At 41.8% G+C, this 17,210-nt stretch overlaps 2 protein-coding genes across 2 annotated transcripts in view; one reads left to right on the forward strand and one right to left on the reverse strand.

Moving 5' to 3' along the window:
• Wdr70 (WD repeat domain 70) overlaps positions 1–873 on the reverse strand; it is a 192,754-nt gene extending 191,881 nt beyond the window's left edge. Inside the window, exons 1-2 of the mRNA XM_090332028.1 lie at positions 778–873; positions 615–680 (exon numbers count right to left, since the gene is read on the reverse strand). Of these exons, the coding sequence (XP_090188154.1) occupies positions 615–680; positions 778–802 (91 nt within the window). The 5' untranslated portion in view covers positions 803–873. The remainder of the gene's footprint in view (positions 1–614; positions 681–777) is intronic.
• Positions 874–8,285: 7,412 nt separating this feature from the next.
• The window catches only part of Nup155 (nucleoporin 155), a 52,182-nt gene continuing 43,257 nt past the window's right edge, over positions 8,286–17,210 (forward strand). The window contains exons 1-6 of the mRNA XM_090332030.1: positions 8,286–8,810; positions 11,817–11,954; positions 12,894–12,990; positions 14,170–14,240; positions 16,409–16,501; positions 16,926–17,092. Of these exons, the coding sequence (XP_090188156.1) occupies positions 8,654–8,810; positions 11,817–11,954; positions 12,894–12,990; positions 14,170–14,240; positions 16,409–16,501; positions 16,926–17,092 (723 nt within the window). The 5' untranslated portion in view covers positions 8,286–8,653. The remainder of the gene's footprint in view (positions 8,811–11,816; positions 11,955–12,893; positions 12,991–14,169; positions 14,241–16,408; positions 16,502–16,925; positions 17,093–17,210) is intronic.

Here is a 17,210-nt window from a genome sequence, read left to right on the forward strand (position 1 = left end):
AATACAAGTTCCAATACACAGAACAGGGACATTGTAGACTAAAATACAATGACTACACGAGTTGGCCTATTCTAACCGGCGAACTTTAACAGCATGATATTATAGCCGGATTCAGATTTAGGGCATGAGAAGGATTTAAGTCCGTTCAGTTGGCTTGAAAATGAGGAGGGAAGATGAGTGTAATGCAAACATCCTAAGGAGCTAAGAAACAGCCAGAACGAATAATACCTCACCCTAAAACAAACTGTATTGAGCATGGAGACCGATTCCTTTTCTTGCCCGCTTAGTTCCCCTCTCCCTCCCCGCCCTTTCCTCTTTTCTCTCCTCTCTCCCCCTCCCTCTGCCCCTCCCCTCAATGGACCACTAGTCGTCAAAAGCACTATCTCTTTGAGGAGTCAGGGTCACAGAAACCATCTTTCCCGGTGTCAAGGTTTCTGCAGAGTGAACTGGTCTCGACAGATCCACAAGTCGAGGGGGGAAGAGTCTGGAAGAGCTACGAGGTTTCAGCGCAGCGAACGCGATGCGGACGAGTCAGCGGGTGCTGGGATGCCGGCCCGCCCCCCCCCCCCCCCCCGCTCGGGACCCGCATCCTCGCGGAAGGGACCGTCACTTACCGAACCCCGTGAAGCCCATGGTGACGGCCAGCTGCGGGTCCGTCCCCGGCGCGTCCGAACCCGGCGCTGCCAGAGGAGAAACGAGAACCCGTTAGTGTGGCGACTCGGCTCCGCCACGCACGCCCCACCCGCCGGGGCTTGCCTCAGGGAACACCCTACCTACCTTCGCTGGGCGCCGAGGGCTCCATGGCTGGCGGGAGCACCGAACACCCAGCAAAAGCGGTCCTCACCGCAGCTTCAGCTTCCCGGCAAACCTGAACGGAAGTGACGCCTGTGAGCTTGGGCCTCCCGCCAAGAGCGGCGCCCTCCGTGGAGGGAACCGAGACGACCAGAAGCGCGCCGCCCTGGCGGCCGGGCGGGGAAGGGCGGTTTTTCTTGGCTGGGTGAAGGGGGATCCATCAAGGGGCTTGAACTCTGGGTGTGGGCCTTGTCCCTGAGCTCTTCTGCTCAAGGCTACCGCCCTACGCCTGAGCCACAGCACCACTTTCGGTTTTCTAGTGATTAATCGGAGGTGAGAGTCTCACGGTCTTTAGTGCCCAGGTTGGCTTTGAACCGCGATCCTCAAATCTCAGCCTCCTGAGTAAGGAGGATTACAGGGGTGAACCACCGCGCCTGGCCTTAAATCTTGGAGTTTTTAAGGAGCTTTCTCTGCCGAGGCAATAATTGCCCTACATTTTTTTTTTTTTTTGCCAGTCCTGAGGCTTGAACTCAGGGCCTGAGCACTGTCCTTGGACTAGCACTCTACCACTTCAGCCACAGCACCAATTATGGCTTTTCTATGTATATGTGGTACCGAGGACTCGAACTTGGGTCTTCGTGCATTCTACGCATGCACTCTACCACTAGGCCACACTCTCAGCCCCTTCCCCTACAATTCTAAAGATATCTTTCCATTTTGTCCTTTCTAATTTCACCCTCACAGTGTCTACCTATTGGGCTGTTTTTTTGTTTTGGTTTGGTTTTGCCAATCCAGGAGCCAAGGCCAGCACTCTACCACTTCAGCCACAACATCACTTCCAGCTTTTTCTGTTTATGTGGTGCTGAGGAATTGAAACCAGAGGTTCATGCACGATAAGCAAGCACTCTACCACTAAGCCACATTCCCGGCTCTACTGAGCATATTTTAAGGAACTGATTTGAAGAATCTCCAGCACTCCATTGCAGGCAGTAAAACCACAGATGGGGGGGGGGAGGCTGGGAGTTTGGCCTAGTGGTAGAGTGCTTGCCTAGCATGCACGAAGACCTGGGTTCCATTCCTCAGTACCATATACATAGAAAAAAGCTGGAAGTGATGCTGAGGCTCAAGTGGTAGAGCTCTAGCCTTAAGAAAGTCCAAGGACAGTGCTCAGGCCCTGAGCTCAAGCCCAGGACTGGCCAAAAAAAAAAAAAAACACAGATGTGGTCTTACTACATTTGTTTGTCTTTAATCCCAGATTCCTAGGTTCTGAAGTTTTCTTTGCTTCATCAGATGTACTCTGTGCCAAAAGTGTAATACAGTCATGGGGTAGACAACTGGAGAGACAAAGAGGAGATGGATGCAGTCGTAATATTCAGCGAATATGTGAAAAGTGAAGCAAGTAAATTGAGGGGTTGGGTGGAATTGAGAGAGATAAGGGAGAAGGCTGAAAGAAGTGACACTGATCAAGATTCATTGTACTCAAAAACTGACATATTGAATTGAACCCCTTTTGTACACCTGCTTAAGTAACCCCCTTTATACAACCACTACTTTTAAATAAATAAAAAGAATCTCCACTACTCTCAGGAAGAAGCCAAAAGGACCTGAGTAGCTAAGAGACTAATAAAATGCTCAGAAGTACAGGCCATTAACCAAAGATTGCCACTGATTTAGCTATCATTGTTTATACAGCAAGATTTCCAAAACAATTAATTAGCATATCTAATATAATCCTAACTTATATTGATTTTGATTTGTGATATTTTACTTTTTCTGTCTGTGCCACCACTGGGGATTAAATTTCATGCCTGAGCACAGGCACTTAGCTTTTTCACTCGAGGCTGTCTCTCTGGAACTTGAGACATAACTCTACTTCTGGCATTTTCCTGATTAATTGTTGACCTGATTTCAAGCCACAATCCTCAGCTCTCAGACTCCTGGGTAGGTACAATTACAGAAATAAGCCACTGAGCATGATTCTTTAAAATGTGACTCCTTATTGATACTATGAATGATGATGCCCTTAAGCATATCATTTATTTTTGTATTTGTGAAACTCTAAACTACCATCCTATATCCTGGTGCTAGTAGTTCATGGCTGTAAATCTAGCTACTTAGAAGACTGAGATCTGAGGATCAAAGTTTGAAGCCAAGCAGGAAAGTCCAGGAGACTCTTATCTCCAATTAGCCACCAAAAAGACAGAAATAGAGCTGAGTCAAGTGACACAGTTACAACCTTGAGAGAAAAAGACAAGTGACAGTGCTCAGGCACTGAATTCAAGCACACACACACACACACACACACACACACACACACACACACACACAGTATACTCCAGAAGTCATCTAGTAAAACTATGCTTCTGAAAACATTTCAAATGTTTTCAAATTCATTAACCAGGGATATGGGGATGAACCTCAGTAACAGACTGCCAAGGGATCATGAATAAAGCTCTGTTGAACCCCAAACACCAAAAATACAAACAAAAAAACAAGACTATTAGCGTAAATTCCAAACTTTTATTTCCTACAAAACTAACCTTTTTTTTTTACCTTAAACAGCTTTTGAACATGGTATTCTGAAACCTCTCTACCAATCTCCATTTTCTTGATTTTACCTAATCACTCATACTAATCTTCATTTATTCTAGTAAATGTGTACAGACTTTTCTCCAACTAAGTTATTTCCCCTCAATTATGTGACACAGTCACTTCAATAGCAAAATGTCTGGCTACACATCAGTCTTTCTTAAATGAGTAAGAGAAACAAAGAAGGAAAGCAATTTTGAAGGCAAAAGTTACTTATGTGCAATATGTTAAATATTTCGAGAAAAAGTTTTATTTCATCTCAAGAGATTAACCAACCACAAAAGTCATGTAGACTTTAACAATCAAGTCTAATTCATTTTACATTTACCAAACTATTCATACCAATGGCTCTTTCCTGAGCACAGAGAAAAGGGTATTAGGTACTCTAACAAAACTTTATAAATGCAGCTTATTTACTCCATGGCCTCCAGCTCATGGTTATTTCATCTCTTCAGTGGTCAAAACTTGTAGGTTAAATCTTGAGATAATACAGCATTTTTTTCTGCCAGTCTTGGGATTTGAACTTAGTGCAAAAGGCACTGTCCCTAAGCTGCTGTACTCAGGGACTTGAACATCCACAATGGATTTTCTGATTTTGAGGTAGTTAACTGATGTAAGAGTCTCCTGGACATCTTTGCCTGGGCAAGAACCTTGGGCACTGGAGATCCTCCATCTAGTGGCCTTCCAATTACCATTTCAACAGTGGGTAAAACCGCTAGAGTCAAAGCAGTTAGAAAAAAATGTAGTAATCACAGTAATCACTTATATTTATATGCCCTCCACTAGAAATTTTTTTCCTTAAGAAAGGTTATAAAAAGGATCACACAGGGCCGGGAGTTTGGCCTAGTGGTTAAAGTGCTTGCCTAGCATGCACGAAGACCCAGGTTCAATTCCTTTGTACCACATACATAGACAAAAGCCGGAAATGGTGCTGAGGCTCAAGTGGTAGAGTGCTAGCCTTGAGAAAGTCCAAGGACAGTGCTCAGGCCCTGAGCTCAAGCCCAGGACCGGCAAAAAATAAAATAAAATAAAATAAAAAATAAAGTATCACACATTTTATTAAATGTTTACCATTAAAATGTCTTTCTGATATTCATGTGGCAAGATACTTTATATGGCAGAAATATATAGACATTTTATTAGCTTATATTATGTGTAGAAGAGGATCTAATTTTTACATTTCCATGTCAGAAAAAGTACTTCTGATTTATATCAAAATATGGCAGTGATCTAAAAGAAGTCATTTATAATGTGGGTTAGATTTTTCAGGAAAAATATATTGCCAGTCCTGGGGCTTGGATTCAGGGCCTGAGCAGTGTTCTTGGATATTCCTCAAGGCCAGTGCTCTACCACTTGAGCCACAACACCACTTCTGGCTTTATTTTGCCAGTTCTGAGCTTGAGCTCAGGGCCTGAGTACTGTCCTTGGACTTTCTCAAGGCTAGGGTTCTACCACTTGAGCCTCAGCACCACTTTCAGCTTTTTTTCTATGTATGTGGTACTGAGGAATCAAACCCAGGTCTTCGTACATGCTAGACAAGCACTCTACCACTAGGCCAAAATCCTAGCCCCACTTCTGGCTTTTTCTGTATATGTGGTACTGAGGAATCAAACCTGGGTCTTTGTGCATGCTATAGTGTAAGTACTATACCACAAGGCCATGCTCCTAGTCCCAGGAAATAATATTTTTTTACCTGTAAAAATTGGTTCACAAATGATTCTGACACCTTTTTTTTCTTTTAAAAATGTTTATTGTGATTAATAGAAGGGTTACATTATATTCACCAGATAGAAGGTGCATAACTTCACAAACATTGATACCTTTTCTCATGACATGGTTGACATCTTATTGTTATTTTTTGAAAATCAATAGAAAATCTTTAGCTAGTCAGGAAGTTGAGATCTGAAGAAATCTTACCACCTCAATGAAAACATCAAGTTGTGGCAGAATATCCCATTTTCAAGGAAAACCTGGAAGCCAGGTGCCCATTGCTCAGTATTCTAACTCCAACTACTTAGGAAGATGAGATATGAGGATAGTGAGTCAAAGCCAGCCCAGCAGAGAAAACCAGACAATCCTATGTCTAATAAACCATCAAAAAGACAGAGTAGTGCTGTGGTTCAAATGGTAGAATATCAAGCAAGAGCAAAACACTCTGAGTTCAAGCTTCAGTAGAGCAACACAAAGAGGGGGAAAAATACATGAACGTTGAAAACTTGTAATGCCTACCATAAACCCTAACAGTCTTGAAATACTTAAAAAAAATCTCAGTTATGGGCTGGGAGCATAGGCTAGTGGTAGAGTGCTTCCCTAGCATGCACTAAGCCCTGAGTTTGATTCCTTGGTCCCACATTCAATAGAGAAAGTTGGAAATTGTGATGTGATTCAAGTAATTCAGTGCCAGGGCCAGGAGTTTAGCCTAATGGTAGAGTGCTTGCCTAGCATGCATGAAGATCTGGGTTCAATTCTTTGGTACCACATACATAGAAAACAGCCAGAAGTGGTGCTGTAGCTCAAGTGGCAGAGCGCTAGCCTTGAGAAAGCCCAAGGACAATGCTCAGGAGCTGAGTACAAGCCCCAGGCCTGGCAAAAATAAAAAATATTGGCCAAAAAAAAAGAAAAAAAACTCAATCATATAGGTATGCTATTGATGGTATAATTTTTCTATTGGCTGATAAAATGTCAATATTGGAAGTTATATATAGCTTAATAAATGTGATCTCCCAAATAAAGATAGTTACAAAAGCATGAAATAAAAAAAGATCCAAAGATGGGCCAGGAGTTTGGCCTAGTGGTTAAAGTGCTTGCCTAGCATGGGCGAAGACCCGGGTTCGATTCCTTGGTACCACATACATACAAAAAAGCTGGAAGTGGTGCTGAGGCTCAAGTGGTAGAGCTCTAGCCTTGAGAAAGTCCAAGGACAGTGCTCAGGCCCTGAGCTCAAGCCCAGGACTGGCAAAAAAAAAAAGATCCAAAGAACAAGATAGATTTTAATTTAATAAAGTATAAAAAGTAAACTGACAGGTGTTGGGAGGATTTCAGTAGTAGAGTGCTTACTAGCATTGATAAGCCACTGGATTTGATTTTTATTTTATTTTGCCAATCCTAGGGGCTTGAACTCAGAGCCTGTGCACTGTCCTGAACCTGCTTTTTCAAGGCTAATGTTTTATTACTTCAACCACAGCACCACTTCTGGCCTTTTTTGTTTATGTGGTACTTATGAATTGTACCCTGGGCTTCATGCATTCTAAGCAAGCACTCTACCACTGAACCACATTTTCAGCTTCTCTCTCTCTCTCCCTCTCTCTCTCTCTCTCTCTCTCTCTCTCTCTCTCTCTCTCTCTCTCTCTCTCTCTCTCCTCTTTTGCCAGTCATGGGGCTTGAACTTAGGATCTGGGCATTATCAAGGACAGCACTCTACCACCTGAATAACACCACCACTTCTGGCTTTTTCTGTTTATGTGGGACTGAGGGATTGAACCCAGGGCTTTATGCGTCCTAGTAAGCATTCTACCACCAAGCCACATTCCCACCCCTGGATTTGATTTGTCTGCATATGAAGTAATTTATTAATAGTTGTTAAGAGTAACAGGGAAATTTTAAATATTTTTGGAGAACATGAAGGTAATTTATTCAATAAATTCCCATGAGAGCCTCAAAACAATTTTCTAAATAATACCTCAAGAAGGGGAAAAAAAATCTGATGCTTTGAATTCTTTAGTGTAATTAACTTTAGGCTGGGAGTGCTTGCCTAGCTTGCAGCAAGAGCGGGGTTCGATTCCTCAGTACCACATACATAGAAAAAAGCCAGAAGTGGTGCTGAGGCTCAAGTGATAGAGTTCTAGCCTTGAGGAAGTCCAAGGACAGAGCTCACTCCCTGAGCTCAAGGCCCAGGACTAGTAAAAAAAAAAAAAAAAAAAGAAACTATCAGTCGGGTGTGGTGACTTAAGCCCGTAATCCTAGCAACTCAGGAGACTAAAATCTGAGGATCAAGATTCAAAGCAAGCCCCAACACTAAAAAGTCTGTGAGACTCTTATCTCCAAATAACCACTAGAAAATCGGAAGTGATGCTGTGGCTCACGTGGGCACAGAGAGGCTCAAGAACAGTGCCCAGGCCCTGAGTTCAAGCCCCAGAACTGGCAAAACAAAACAAAAACAACCAAACAAGAAAAAGAAACTATCACTTACAAAGTCTGGTTGCAGAGTTTAAGAAAAAGCAAGTAAAACTATAGTGTTGCATTTTTATTTTTGAGACATGCCTACACCATGTAGACCAAGCTGCCCTGCAATTCCCATGTTGCCACAGGCCTACACCTTCATGCCAGGTCCTAGTGATACGTTGGTTTTGATTCTCACCTTGACGTGAAATGTTGTAGTAGTTTGATAAGCCTCAGCAACAGGTATTTGCCTGACACAAAGTAGACACACAGAGATGACACCGTATGCATGGCCTCTTTACGCAATGAGAGGAATGGAAGAGCATGAATTGCATCTGTATGCAGCGAATACGGCATCAAACACTATTTCATAGTAAGTTTTACAAACTCAACAGCAACAGGTAAAAAATAAGAAAGCGTAGTGAATTTCAGTTTACATCACTGTTCACGAAGAACTCTAAAATTGTGGCTTACCAGGGTATCTTTATGTCATAGGCTACCACTTCTTCATAACTGTGCTGGGGGCGTAGAGCAAGTGGGAAGAGCACTGGATTTCTCAGTTCAAACTCTACTACACACACACACGAGTGAATTTAAGGGTACTTAGGTAGTTGATGTGCATACACTTACTAAACAGTTGGGAGTTGTGGAATTTCTACTAGGGAAGCTCGAGGCCAAGGGCCTGCACGAGCTGAATACCAGAACCCCAGCAGGTCTCCCACCGGCCACACTCCCTCCCCACCGACCACACTGCCTCCCTTCCCTCCCCACCGGCCCCACCTACCGCCCACACCCTCCCCAGATCTCCCAATCCCCCTTTCCCTTCCCTTCCTTTCCTTTTCCGCCCTCCCCTAGACAACCTGGTTCCCCGCCCACAAACCCTCCCCTGCAACCTAGCCCCAGAGCCTCCACAACTTCCGCTTCCCCAGTTCTCAGGACTGGGGTCCGCCAGTTCTCAGGACCAGGAGCCGGAAGTGCGTCACGACGCGGCGCCCGGTCGCTCGTTTGGCGCGCGCGCCCTAGGCCGCGGATTGGAGGTAGCGGCTTAGGCTTTCTCCTATTTCTCCTGGCCTTTCAATTCTTTCTGGACCTCTCAGTGCCTCCTGCTTCTGAGATGCCGTCGTCTCTGCTGGGCGCAGCGATGACAGCCTCTACGTCGGCCGCATCTCTGCAGGAAGCTCTGGAAAATGCCGGGCGACTGATCGATCGTCAGTTGCAAGAAGACCGCATGTATCCGGACCTTTCGGAGCTGCTGACGGTGCCTGCCCCAAGTGAGTGATCCGGTGCCCGTTGGGTAGCCCTGCTTTCTCGGCCGAAAGGATTCTGGCCTGGTTTTTCAACTTGGTCTTTATCCCCAGAGTTGATCCCCGCGAGGACCGCCCGTGATGGAGAGCGCAGTTGGTTGCTTTTCAAAGAACCACACACGCACACAGCACCTTTCCGTTTCTCTCCCATGCCCTTTTTCATCCTTGTAGCTGTTTGAGAGGGCAAGAATGAAGAACAAACTCAGCTGCAGCACAAAGAGGCCAAGATCTGACCCCTAAGGAGCCTCTCTTGCTGCTGCCCTGTCTCCCTACATCGTTGTGTTAATACTTGAAAAACATTGAATGGCAAGCGAAGTGAATTTGGAAATCTACCATCTTTTCCCCAAGATATGCTTTATTATATGTAGACAGTATAATATGAAGTTTCTCCGAGGTGTTAAAATATCTACTGGTGGAATAAAGAGAACAGAAAAGAGCACAGAGAGAGTAAAGTGCATGTGTTAACCAATGTCCTGGTGACTGCGAAGTGATTTCTTTGAAGGTTTAACAACTCCTTGAGGCTAAAGGATTTACATTCTTTGCTAGAGAGTGAATCTTTTTTTTTTTTTTAAGATTTTCATTAACATTGATTTTTTTTTTTTCCAGTCCTGGGTCTTGAACTCTGGGCCTCAGCACTGGACACTTTTTATTCAAGGCTAGTGCTCTGTCACTTGCGCCGCAGCGCCGTTTCTGGCTTTATTGTGTGTATGTGGTACCAAGGAATCGAACCCAGGGCTTCTATTACTACTAGGCTACGCTCCTGGCCCTATTAATACTGATTTTTACATCATATTTCAAATGTCATGTTTAACAAACAAGTATTTAAGAAGGGAATCTCTATATACAATCACTGGCACATAATTAAAATTAAGCCAAGAGTTTGTATGTCATAAATACATTTCAATCTATATACTATAACATTATGTCTGTAGAGTGTGTATCCTGAGAGTGAATCTTTTTTTTTTTTGCCAGTCCTGGGCTTGAGCTCAGGGCCAGAGCACTGTCCTTGGACTTTCTCAAGGCTAGAGCTCTACCATTTGAGCGTCAGCACCACTTCCAGCTTTTTTCTATGTATGTGGTACCGAGGAATCGAACCCGGGTCTTCATGCATGCTAGGCAAGCACTTTAACCGCTAGGCCAAACTCCCGGCCCCTGAGAGTGAATCTTTTATAACTTGGAAACCAGAGAAAAATCCAGATATAAGAAAGAAAGACATGAGATTTCTGTTGAGCAGGAACCAGAGGACAAGATAATCTGTACCATGTAAACAAAAGAGTACATTTGTAATAATTTATAGGAATCATTAAGAAACAACATCGGAAATGGTAGAAATAAAGATATTTTCATCTGACAGCTGCTTCCAAGTTTGCTTGCTTTATCAAAGTCTGTTCTATTGTCTTCTAAAGTTGAAAAGAAGTCCATATATTTTGGTCCTCTTAAGTATATAATCTCTTCTCACACACCTTTCCCTTAAACCTAATCTCTTCTCTTCAGTTCTCAATTCCTTGACTTGAACTTAGCATGGCTTCTGAAGAAAGCCCCTGTTTATCATTTCTGATGTGTACTTCTCTGCCTGACAAGCTTTCCAAGACTCTCCTTTAGGTTTTCATAATCATTTCCATCTTCACTGATGCTATTTATTGATTGCACCCTTTTTGTTTCTACTTCTGTGTGCAATATTATATTGAAATTTTCTATTAGGTTTAAATGGAATATCCAAGATTTTCTTTTAAAAGGAGCTATTGGAAAGGTTGGGCTTGGTAGGTCTTCCCTGTACTCCAGCTACTCAGGAAGCAGAAGTCTGTAAGATTGCAGGTTGATGTCAGCTCCCTTTTCCCTCTCCTCTGGACAAAACAAATAGTGCCTGTTGGTATGGGTCTGTCATTCCAGTCACTCAGGAAGCTATAGATAAGAGGATTGTGGTCTAAGGCTAACCCTTGGCAAAAGTATAAGATCCTTGAGGAAAAAAAAAATACATTCTAGGTAGAGTGCATAGTAATATGAAGGAAACATAATTGGGCATGTTACTGATCATTGTTTTGTATGTCAGTTTCCCTAACTTTTTTTTTCTTTTAATTGGTGCTGGGGCTTGAACTCTGGGCTTGGGTGCTCTCCTCAAGCACTTTTACTCTGTTATAGTGCTTTAACACTTGAAGCCACAGCTTTACTTCTGGTTTTCTGGTGGTTAATTGGAGATAGTCTCAGGGGAACTTTTCTGCCTGGCCTGGCTTTGAACTGGGATCTGTATGTGCATAAGCCACCAGTGCCTAGCCATTTTTGCATTTTTGTGCTAATACTGGGCATGATATAGTCAAGGCTTCTTGCTTTAGCTTGGCTTTCTTGCTCAAGATTGGTATTCTGCCCCTTGACATATATCTAATTTCAGCAGCTCACTGATCAATTGGAGATAAGTCTCACAGATTCAATCTGACATTTCAGCCTCTGAATAGCTGGTATTACAGAGTATGAGCCACTAGTGGCAGGAAATCTTTGTATTTCTGAGAGCTGTAATAATTAGATTGTCAGTCATGTATAATCAGTATCAGAAACGACAACCTAAGTAGAGCAATTCGCTCCAGTCTTTACAGGTCCAGAACATGAAGAAGATTCCCAGTGAGTTTTGTTCAACTCATAGAGCTAAACAGTTATAGACTGAAATCTCTGAAAGTTTTGATCCAAATGTTTCTTCCCAGAAATTGGACTGGTACTCAGTTATATCTTGGTCCAGTGTTGAATAATAATAATAAAAAAAAATCTCCCTGTCAGAGTTAAAACTAGTAACTGTTCCCTCCCTAACAGTGACATTTCTCAGACTACTTTGTATCAGACTAGAGCTCCTTTATTCAGTTTGTAGTTTTTACTTGGGCAATTTTTAAGTATTTATTTATTTTTAGGTATTTGTATTAAAAATGCTTCTCTAAATACAGTTGATGAATTTAAATATGTGCTTTTTTTTTTTTTTTTTTTTTGTAGGCAGTCCCACTGTTTCTGGCATGTCAGATATGGATTATCCTTTACAAGGTCCTGGTTTGCTGTCTGTACCCAACCTTCCAGAGATCAGCTCTATCCGAAGAGTTCCTCTCCCGCCAGAACTTGTTGAGCAGTTTGGACGTATCCTAGTACTTTGCATTTAACTGTTGGATAAATGTTAAAAATTTGTAATTTCATTATAGCTATTGTTTTCTGTTTAATTTATTGAGTATAAGTCACTTGCATCTTATTGAAGATACATTTAATATCTGAGTAGTTTATTCTTTTTCCTTCTTTCTTTTCGTTCGTCATGAGGCTTGAATTAGGGCTGGGTGCTGTCCTTAAACTTTTTCATTCAAGGCTAGCACTCTACCACTTTGAATTATAGCGTCATTTCCAGTTTTCTAGTGGTTAATTAGAGATAAAGAGTTTGACAGACTTTCCTGCTCAGGCTGGCTTCAATCTGCAATCTTCAAATCTCAGCCTCTTAAGTAACTAGAACTACAGGCATGAGCCACTGGTGCCCAGCTAATTTTATTATTATTATTATTGAGTGAATAAGTGACAGTAGCACACACACAGACACAAACGTGTATATATGTATATATATATGTGTCAGCATATATATGTGTGTCTATGTGTGTGTGTATATATATAATATAGATAATATATATATATATATATAAATAATATATGTATTCACAGCTACCTAATTAGACATTTTTTTTTTTTTTGCCAGTTCTGGGCTTTAGCTCAGGGCTTAAGTACTGTCCTTGGACTTTCTCAAAGCTAGCACTCTACCACTTGAGCCTCAGCACCACTTCCGGCTTTTTCCTATGTATGTGGTACCGAGGAATCGAACCTGGGTCTTCGTGCATGCTAGGCAAGCACTCTACCACTAGGCCAAACACCCGGCCCTAATTAGACATTTTTTTCAGGGTCTTTTGCATGCTTGCCAACACTTTAACTACATTTTATATCTCCCAGTTCATGATCTTTTAAAATTCTTAGTTTTAAGTCAAAAGCTACTGAAACAAATTTCAGAAAAGTAAATTCTACTTTACATCTATACTACCTCAGATATGCAGTGTAACTGCATGATGGGTGTTTTCCCTCCCATCAGCAGAGCTTGGCTTACAATTGACAGTGACATATTCATGTGGAACTATGAAGATGGGTATGTATTTAAGACTGGTTTGCTTTAGTATGAATGAAATTTATATGATTTTTTTTTTGTGGGTTGTGGGACTTGAACTCTGGGCCTGGGTGCTGTCCCTGGAATTTATATGATTTTTATTGCTTCCTGCAACTAGGTTTCCTTATGTATCCCTCAGTTACATTCATTTCATAAATAATGTTCTATCATATATTCCACACTGTTTTGCTAGAAATAGTTCTGAATAAGAATAAGAATAGTCTTGCCTACATGAAGCAAGTAGTCCAGGTTTGTTTTTTTTTTTTTGTCCGTCATGGGGCTTGAATTCTGGTCCTGGGCATTGTCCCTGAGCTTTTCAGCTCAAGGCTACCTCCATACCCCTTGTGCCTCAGTGCCACTTCAGGTTTTCTAGTGGTTAATTGGAGATAAGAGTCTCAAGGACTAGTACCTGGGCTGACTTTGAAACTTGACCCTCAGATCTCGGCCTCCTGAGTAGTTACTGTGTCCAGCTAACTGTCCAGTTTTATTATGTGTCTTAGTGCAATCTGCTGCTACAAGATAGACACTATGTAGACCATAGGAATTCACTTTTTACTTCTCTGGAGGTTCAAAATTTTAAGATCAAGTTACTAGCAGACATGATATCTATTGAGAGCTCACTTATCCTCAAAAGGATAAGGAACAAGAGAGCTCTTAGGGGGATTTCTCTCTTTTGAGGCCATTAATCTACACTCTGGCCAGTGCTCCAGCAACTGAGTGATTTTACTTGGTTATCATTGTGCTCATGGCCCAGGTGGAATGTGGTACAGCTTTGCATGTTGTTCTCATTGTTTTTTTTTTTTTTTTGCCAGTCCTGGGCTTGAGCTCAGGGCCTGAGCACTGTCCTTGGACTTTCTCAAGGCTAGAGCTCTACCACTTGAGCCTCAGCACCACTTCCGGCTTTTTTTCTATGTATGTGGTACCGAGGAATCGAACCCGGGTCTTCCTGCATGCTAGGCAAGCACTTTAACCACTAGGCCAAACTCCCGGCCCCTGTTCTCATTTATGTTTATACTTAGGTAGGCCTATGTTCCAGGTCTTGGTTTTGAACTAGTATCATAGTTTTCACTATATTCTATGTCTGTATATCACTGATAAAGAGCATTATAAAATAAGACCTTTCTTCATATGTATAAGATGTTTTTCTTCTATTAATGACAGAGGAGACCTTGCCTATTTTGATGGACTTAGTGAGACTATTCTTGCTGTGGGGCTTGTGAAACCAAAAGCCGGTAAGAAATTAAAAATATAAGGATGAAATTATTTTTCTATGCACAGAGACTCTAAAATGTTTCCAGACTGAACAGTAATACATGTTAAATAGTTGAGTTTCCCATTAATGTTTTATTCTGAATTATAAGAAATATATAAAATGATTAGGGCTATTTAACTGTTCTCAGTAACAGTCTATTTGTGTTTTCATCATATACAATTCTTAAATTTCTGTTTCTTTTTTGCTGCTTCTGCTGCTTCTTTTTCTTTCTTTCTTTTTTTTTTTTTTTGGGCTCATAGTAGAACTGGAACTCTGGGCCTGGGCTTTGTCCTTGATTTCTTCAGCTCAAGGCTGCTGCTGCTTTACCACTTCTGGTTTTCTGGTGGTTAATTGGAGATAAAAGAGTCTCAGGGACTTTCCTGCTTGTACTGGCTTTTATACTTAGATCTCAGCCTTTTCACTTAGTAGCTACAATTATAGGCGTGAACCTTTCTGAACCTTAAAAGATTTTAAATGAAGCATAATTTAATATGTCTACCTAAGCGAGAGCTTGTTCTATATTTTTTGGTTGGTCATAGGGCTTGAATTCAAGGCATGAGTGCTGCCCCTGAGCTTTTTTTTTTTTTTTTTTTTTTTTTTGCCCCTGAGCTTTTGTGCTCAAGCATAGAGTGCTTTACCACTTGGAGCCTCTCACACATTTTGAATGGTTAATTGGAGATAAGTCTCACAGACTTTCCTAGCTGGGATAGCTAGATCCTCAGATCTCAGCCTCCTGTGTAAATAGGATTATAGGTATAAGCCACCAGCCATTGGCTGAGAAATTAATTTTTTTTTTGGCCTGTCCTAGGGCTTGAACGCAGGGACTGGCCACTGTCTTTCAGCTTCTTCTTTTTTTTTTTTTTTTGCCAGTCCTGGGCTTGAGCTCAAGTCTTGAGCACTGTCCTTGGACTTTCTCAAGGCTAGTGCTCTACCACTTGAGCCTCAGCAATCGAACCTGGGTCTTCGTGCATGCTAGGCAAGCATTCTACCACTAGGCTAAACTCCCTGCCTCCTTGAGCTTCTTTTACTTATGGCTAATGAGCTACCATTTGAGCCACAGTGTCACTTCAGCTTTTTCTAGTAGTTTTTTTGGAGATAAGAGCCTCTAGGCCTTTCCTGCCTAGGCTGGCTTTGAATCACAATCTATTCCTCCTCATGGATATGTCACATTGTTATGTGTAAAGAGAATGTGAATAATGCTCCTGAACATACATGTACAAATGCAAGTGTCCATATTTTAATAAAATTAATCTATTTTGGGCCAGCACTTTGACCTAGTGGGTCAAACCTGGGTTTGATTCCTCGGTACCACAAACATAAAAAAAACTGGAAGTGCTGGGCACAGTGGCTCACTCCTGTAATCCTAGATACTCAGGAGGCTAAGATTTGAGGATGGTGGTCCAAAGCCAGCCTGAACACTAAAAAGAAACTTTTATCTCCAATTTATCACTAAAAAATAGGAATGGAAAATGGGGCTGTGGCTCCAGGGGTAAGGTGGTAGACTTGAGCTGAAGAGCTCAGGGAAAGCGCCTAATCCCAGAGTTCAAGCCCCATGACCCACAAAAAAAAGCTGGAAGTGGTACTTTGGCGTAAGTGGTAGAGCTCTAGCTGTGAGAGACCCAAAGATAGGCCAGGAGTTTGGCCTAGAGATACAGTGTTTGCCTAGGAGCATGCATGGAGATCCAGGTTCCATTCCTGGATATAACATACATAGAAAAGCCAGAAGTGGTTCTGTGACTCAAGTGGTAGAGCACCAGCCTGAGGAAAAGCCCAAGGACAGTGCTCAGGCCCTGAGATCAAGGCCCAGGACTGGAGAGAGAGAGAGAGACAGAAAGAGAGAGACAGAGACAGAGAGAGAGAAACCCAAAGACAGTGCTCAGGCCCTGAGTTCAAGCCCTGAAAAAAATTTTTTTTCTTTAAATCTATTTTATATTTTTATATTGTAACATAGGTTTTAAATAATTAAATGTTTGATTATTTCCTAATGTTTTTTTTTTTTGCTAGTTTTTACTTAAATGGCCAGTGATATTTTTATATTAGAATGACTAAGACTTTTCATGAACTTCACAAGTAGCACATTTTAATGATAAAACCACACTCAAATGCTAGATGTTTCAGAAAATAACTTCTTCCATGTGTTTACCTTAGGCATTTTTCAGCCTCATGTACGGTACCTCTTAGTATTGGCTACCCCTGTGGATATAGTGATTCTTGGACTCAGCTATGCTAATTTGCAAACAGGTATGGTAACCATATGTTGCATTTTTTTTTTATCTTTACAAAACTTTTTTTTTTTATTGTAATTACTAAAAGGGTTACATGATATTTGCCAGATAGAAGGTGCATTAATTCACATACATTGATACCCTTTCACATGTCTTGGTACCCATTACCCTCTCCCCCACACTCCCTCCCCCCCTGCAATTCTGACTGACTTCATGGTGTTGGAGATCAAATCCAGACCTTTGCACATGTGAGGCCAGTGCACTTACTGCTAAACCACCTCTCTGTACTCTATAGCAAACTTTATGTACTAAGCAGTTTTGAAAGGAGGTAGACATTTTTAAAAGAATTCAAGAATTGGAATATAAAGATAGTTGTAAGATCATTTTAAACTTTAAAAAGCAGAGGAACTGATATGTTTGTTTTTTTCCTTTAAAAATAGGTTCTGGAATTCTTAATGACAGTATGTGTGGTGGAATGCAGTTGCTTCCAGATCCATTATATTCTCTTCCCACGGATAATACTTACCTTTTGACAATAACCTCCACGGATAACGGTAGAATTTTCTTGGCTGGAAAGGATGGCTGTTTATATGAAGTAGCATATCAGGTAAGTCTGACTTTTTTTTTGCCAGTTTTGTGGCTTGAACTCAGGACCTGGGCATTGAGCTTTCCTTGAGCTTTCTCATGGCTAGCGCTCTACTGCCTGAGCCACAGCACATTTCCAG

Source organism: Megascapheus bottae, chromosome 4 (genome assembly GCF_031878675.1).
Source record: "Megascapheus bottae isolate mThoBot1 chromosome 4, mThoBot2.hap1, whole genome shotgun sequence".
Taxonomy (NCBI): Eukaryota; Metazoa; Chordata; class Mammalia; order Rodentia; family Geomyidae; genus Megascapheus; species Megascapheus bottae.